Source organism: Eptatretus burgeri, chromosome 10 (genome assembly GCF_056783735.1).
Source record: "Eptatretus burgeri isolate ZD-2024b chromosome 10, Ebu_testis_v1, whole genome shotgun sequence".
In the NCBI taxonomy this organism is placed as follows: Eukaryota; Metazoa; Chordata; class Myxini; order Myxiniformes; family Myxinidae; genus Eptatretus; species Eptatretus burgeri.
Window position 1 is genome coordinate 30,493,878 of NC_140970.1, and position 6,468 is coordinate 30,500,345.

Consider the following 6,468-nt stretch of genomic DNA (forward strand, 5'->3'; position numbering starts at 1 on the left):
CTCTGTCTCTGTGTGTGTCTCTGTCTCTGTCTCTGTGTGTGTCTCTGTCTCTGTCTCTGTGTGTGTCTCTGTCTCTGTCTCTGTGTGTGTCTCTGTCTCTGTCTCTGTGTGTGTCTCTGTCTCTGTCTCTGTGTGTGTCTCTGTCTCTGTCTCTGTGTGTGTCTCTGTCTCTGTCTCTGTGTGTGTCTCTGTCTCTGTCTCTGTGTGTGTCTCTGTCTCTGTCTCTGTGTGTGTCTCTGTCTCTGTCTCTGTGTGTGTCTCTGTCTCTGTCTCTGTGTGTGTCTCTGTCTCTGTCTCTGTGTGTGTCTCTGTCTCTGTCTCTGTGTGTGTCTCTGTCTCTGTCTCTGTGTGTGTCTCTGTCTCTGTCTCTGTGTGTCTCTGTCTCTGTCTCTGTGTGTGTCTCTGTCTCTGTCTCTGTGTGTGTCTCTGTCTCTGTCTCTGTGTGTGTCTCTGTCTCTGTCTCTGTGTGTGTCTCTGTCTCTGTCTCTGTGTGTGTCTCTGTCTCTGTCTCTGTGTGTGTCTCTGTCTCTGTCTCTGTGTGTGTCTCTGTCTCTGTCTCTGTGTGTGTCTCTGTCTCTGTCTCTGTGTCTGTGTCTGTGTCTGTCTCACACACAATGGTGAAGAATCACGTTAAATAAATTATCCTATCCGCATCAGAGAATTTTTTAAGTTAGTCAAAATGTGTGAATTAGCATCACGTACGCGTACAGCAGATTACCCACGGTTGCTCGAGTGAGATGTGCATGGAAGAAGTTTCAGGAACTGAGTGGCGTGCTGACAAGGAGAGGAGTGTCGTTGAAGTTGAAGGAAAAGGTGTATGCTGCATGGGTGAGAAGTGCATCGACTTATGGGAGCGAGACATGGGTAATGAACATGGAGCAGCATCAAAGGCTGGGAAGGGTGGAAATGCGAATGATTCGGTGGATGTGCGGAATATGTTGGGAGAGAGAGAGGGGAGAGGAGAGGAGAGGAGAGAGAAAGACAAATGATGAATTGTGTAAGATGATGGGAATAGAGCCTGTGATGGAGGTTGTGAAGAGAAACAGGTTGAGATGGTTGGGTCATGATTGTGTTGAGGAAGGATGAAAGTTACTGGGTAAGAAGAGTGATGGAAATGAATGTAGAAGGAAGTAGAGGAAGGGGAAGACCAAGAAAGACTCAGCTTAAGGTGGTGGAAGAAGAAATGCGGGTAAGGGGGTTAACAAGGGGAGATGCAGAAAATAGGACAAAGTGGAGAAGATTGTCATGAGGCCCGCAAGACTAACCCCCACAAAAGCATGGAAAATGGCCTTTAAAATGCCTGTTGTTGTTGTTGTTGTTGTTGTTGATGATGATGATCTCAGGGCATCGTGGTAATTCTCCTGAGATTAGCCGAGTTTACAAAATTCTTCATCCTGCCACCTTCAGCTGGATTTTAACCAGCCTGACAGTCCAGCGTCATCACTGCGCTCCCATTATAACAACTATTACATGCTTCAACAGAGAGAAGCAAGGTGAGTGGTTCGATAGGTAAACAGTATGCACTCACACATTGTCGATCAATGGCTTTATAGACTTACGCTGCTTTGCTTTACAGTTGTAAAATTGTCTTTTACTTTGTAGCAAAGTTTTTCACGATTTTTGGGTTACCTGTGCTATAAAATCTGAAAACACTCAAACACCGATCCCTTACCTGACCCATGGCACTAACGCCTCGGTCGGTTCTCCCACAACGAGAGTAAGACGTTTTCTCTTTGCTCTGCACCAACCTCGTTCGTTGCAGTGCCTCAAACAGGTGCGCCTCCACTGTGTTTTCCGTGTTCCTTTGACTTGCATAACCCTACACAAGGATTCAAGGAAGCAAAGCGAACATTTGACCAATGAGAGAAACATCCACTTTCAGGTTTTTTGGACAGTTTAATCAGCATGACATAGTGACATCACCAGTAAATGGCAACATCCCCTCAGTGGCACTTCAGGGCGAAGAGCCAGACAGTCGTACCGCACGGGGTCAGGAGACGGACGGTCGTACCGCACGGGGTGAGGAGCCAGACGGTCGTACCGCACGGGGTGAGGAGCCAGACGGTCGTACCGCACGGGGTGAGGAGCCAGACGGTCGTACCGCACGGGGTGAGGAGCCAGACGGTAGTACCACACGGGGTGAAGAGCCAGACGGTAGTACCACATGGGGTGAGGAGCCAGACGGTCGTACCGCACGGGGTCAGGAGCCAGACGGTCGCACCGCACGGGGTCAGGAGATGGACAGTCGAACCGCACGGGGTGAGGAGCCAGACGGTCGTACCGCACGGGGTCAGGAGCCAGACGGTCGTACCGCACGGGGTCAGGAGCCAGACGGTCGTACCGCACGGGGTCAGGAGCCAGACGGTCGTACCGCATGGGGTGAGGAGATGGACGGTCGAACCGCACGGGGTGAGGAGACGGACGGTCGTACCGCCCGGGGTGAGGAGATGGACGGTCGAACCGCACGGGGTGAGGAGACGGACGGTCATACCGCACGGGGTCGGGTGCCAGACGGTTGTACCACATGGGGTCGGGAGCCAGACGGTTGTACCACACGGGGTGAGGAGCCAGACGGTTGTACCACATGGGGTGAGGAGCCAGACTGTTGTACCACACGGGGTGAGGAGCCAGACGGTAGTACCACACGGGGTGAGGAGCCGGACGGTAGTACCACACAGGGTGAGGAGACGGACGGTAGTACCACACGGGGTGAGGAGACGGACGGTAGTACCACACGGGGTGAGGAGACGGACGGTAGTACCACACGGGGTGAGGAGCCAGACGGTTGTACCACACGGGGTGAGGAGCCAGACGGTTGTACCACACGGGATGAGGAGCCAGACGGTAGTACCACACGGGGTGAGGAACCGGACGGTAGAACCACACGGGGTGAGGAGCCGGACGGTAGAACCACACGGGGTGAGGAGCCGGACGGTAGAACCACACGGGGTGAGGAGACGGACGGTAGTACCACACGGGGTGAGGAGCCGGACGGTAGTACCACACGGGGTGAGGAGCCGGACGGTAGTACCACACGGGGTGAGGAGCCGGACGGTAGAACCACACGGGGTGAGGAGCCGGACGGTAGAACCACACGGGGTGAGGAGCCGGACGGTAGAACCACACGGGGTGAGGAGCCGGACGGTAGAACCACACGGGGTGAGGAGACGGACGGTAGAACCACACGGGGTGAGGAGACGGACGGTAGAACCACACGGGGTGAGGAGACGGACGGTAGTACCACACGGGGTGAGGAGACGGACGGTAGTACCACACGGGGTGAGGAGCCGGACGGTAGTACCACACGGGGTGAGGAGCCGGACGGTAGTACCACACGGGGTGAGGAGCCGGACGCTAGAACCACACGGGGTGAGGAGCCGGACGGTAGAACCACACGGGGTGAGGAGCCGGACGGTAGAACCACACGGGGTGAGGAGCCGGACGGTAGAACCACACGGGGTGAGGAGCCGGACGGTAGAACCACACGGGGTGAGGAGCCGGACGGTAGAACCGCACGGGGTGAGGAGCCGGACGGTAGAACCGCACGGGGTGAGGAGACGGACGGTAGTACCACACGGGGTGAGGAGCCGGACGGTAGTACCACACGGGGTGAGGAGACGGACGGTAGTACCACACAGGGTGAGGAGCCGGACGGTAGTACCACACGGGGTGAGGAACCGGACGGTAGTACCACACGGGGTGAGGAGCCGGACGGTAGTACCACACGGGGTGAGGAGCCGGACGGTAGTACCACACGGGGTGAGGAGACGGACGGTAGTACCACACGGGGTGAGGAGCCAGACGGTAGTACCACACGGGGTGAGGAGCCAGACGGTAGTACCACACGGGGTGAGGAGCCAGACGGTAGAACCACACGGGGTGAGGAGCCAGACGGTAGTACCACACGGGGTGAGGAGCCAGACGGTAGTACCACACGGGGTGAGGAGCCAGACGGTAGTACCACACGGGGTGAGGAGCCAGACGGTAGAACCACACGGGGTGAGGAGCCAGACGGTAGAACCACACGGGGTGAGGAGCCAGACGGTAGAACCACACGGGGTGAGGAGCCGGACGGTAGTACCACACGGGGTGAGGAGCCGGACGGTAGTACCACACGGGGTGAGGAGCCGGACGGTAGAACCACACGGGGTGAGGAGCCAGACGGTAGTACCACACGGGGTGAGGAGACGGACGGTAGTACCACACGGGGTGAGGAGACGGACGGTAGTACCACACGGGGTGAGGAGCCAGACGGTAGTACCACACGGGGTGAGGAGCCAGACGGTAGTACCACACGGGGTGAGGAGCCAGACGGTAGAACCACACGGGGTGAGGAGCCAGACGGTAGTACCACACGGGGTGAGGAGCCAGACGGTAGTACCACACGGGGTGAGGAGCCAGACGGTAGTACCACACGGGGTGAGGAGCCAGACGGTAGAACCACACGGGGTGAGGAGCCGGACGGTAGAACCACACGGGGTGAGGAGCCGGACGGTAGTACCACACGGGGTGAGGAGCCGGACGGTAGTACCACACGGGGTGAGGAGCCGGACGGTAGAACCACACGGGGTGAGGAGCCAGACGGTAGTACCACACGGGGTGAGGAGCCAGACGGTAGTACCACACGGGGTGAGGAGCCGGACGGTAGTACCACACGGGGTGAGGAGCCAGACGGTAGAACCACACGGGGTGAGGAGACGGACGGTAGTACCACACGGGGTGAGGAGCCGGACGGTAGTACCACACGGGGTGAGGAGCCAGACGGTAGTACCACACGGGGTGAGGAGCCAGTGTCACCATGGATACTGCACAGAAATTCGTCCAAACTTCAAACCTGAACCAAAGCATCACAAACCGATCCGGGAGTGAACAGACGTATCAAAGTCACCCAAGCGATGCTTGTCGGGGCCTTGACGATCAGTTTACTCTTGATTGGTCGATTCATCGATTCGTGTGGACGTCGTGACAGGTCCAGCAGGTTTACATCATTTAGCACCGAGTGTGTTGTGCCGTTGACACAGTGCCCCCCCCCCCTTGCACCGTCGGTTCGAGCAGGGATTTAACGTCCCCGACGACCAGTGGGATCCAACGGGACACCGAGCTGAACGTTCAAGCTGCGGGGGCGAACACATCATATGGACGACACCCCCATATATGACGATGCGTATGTAATAAATCGATGGCCCCGTTGTGGAATCGGGTGGAAACACAAACAGGAGTCGCTTTAAAAAAAAAACCCTATTTCGACCCTGGTTTCGCTTGTAAAGCATGAAAGGTACAAGAGGTAACTGAAGTAAACGACGAAGGAACCTGATCAGATCCTCGCCCGATCTCTCACCTGGTACCGATGACCCAGGTAAGCAATTTTCAAAGCCACGTGTCTGAAGTTAAAGGCCGAGAAGTCCAACGGACGAACGGGTCGGCTTTTCCGGGCCTTGCGGGATCGCAGCTCGACCAGTTCAGCCTCCAAGCGCAAGATCCGAACCGTGAGCTCCGACGTCCGACCTGCCATGACGATCCCCCCCCCCCCAAAGACACCCGATCAGCGGTCCGCACGCCTCATCGGCAACTGCAACACATACAAATTACCCAATTGTCACCACACTAACAGCACACTCAGCTCAATTCTAGCAGCGTATTCCATTCGGCACTTTCACTCACTGAACTGTTTTCAGACTGGAATGATTATGCTATTCACGTTGTGCGCACCATTGTGTCGCCACCATGTATGCCGCCATGTTACTACGCCTCGTGAATGATTCATCGCGCCGCCATGTTGCTACGCCGAGTGCAAGATTCATCGCGCCGCCGTTGCGTTATGTTTACGTGAGAAAGTGTTCACATCGACTTCGACTTTCAACTCAAAATTAGCATTCAATATTCAAGATCTCCACGCGGGTTTATTCTCGTGAGTCGAAATATATCTGCAATGAGTGGGCGTACCAAGATGGCGCTTGGTGGCGACAAATTCGCACCGCTCATAATCTTTATAAGCTTATATACAGTTAAATGCTTTCGGTATCCCGGAAGAAACGCGCAGATCTCATGTTATCGACTTTTATTCATCTCAGAAAAAATTGTGAGCAGCGAATTTTATTTCGCACTTTGAACACACAAATATCAGTGACGTCATATCCCGTTCCGCACTTTCAACACTCCGAAGAACCTCTGGGTTGATTCTGTTCCGCACTTTCCTCACTCCAAAAAAATGCTACCGATGAATTCTGTTCGGCACTTTCACTATTCTAGGAAACCCTTAGCAACCAACACAAACAAGTCCATTGTCCAATTTTACTACTCCAATACTCCTTTCACATTACACCCTGTTTACTTTGGGGAAAATTTTCTCACTCCGCAGTTCTTTACCCCACTGTCCCTTTCACATCTGTTTCGCTAACCCCGTCATTTGCTTAACCCACTATGGTCCTCATTAAACATATTTTTCCCACTTCAGTCTTCGTCCCTATT

The 6,468-nt window shown here is 55.1% G+C and overlaps 1 protein-coding gene across 2 annotated transcripts in view; it reads right to left on the reverse strand.

Moving 5' to 3' along the window:
- The window catches only part of PUS3 (pseudouridine synthase 3), a 50,508-nt gene extending 44,899 nt beyond the window's left edge, over window positions 1-5,609 (reverse strand). Inside the window, exons 1-2 of one of the 2 annotated variants that reach the window (XM_085897690.1) lie at window positions 5,339-5,609; window positions 1,673-1,819 (exon numbers count right to left, since the gene is read on the reverse strand). In XM_085897690.1, coding sequence (XP_085753816.1) covers window positions 1,673-1,819; window positions 5,339-5,512 — 321 coding nt within the window. In that variant the 5' untranslated portion in view covers window positions 5,513-5,609. Of the gene's footprint in view, window positions 1-1,672; window positions 1,820-4,888; window positions 5,111-5,338 lie in introns of those variants that run through there. The other variant, XM_085897691.1, reaches the window with a different exon arrangement.
- Window positions 5,610-6,468: the final 859 nt, after the last annotated feature.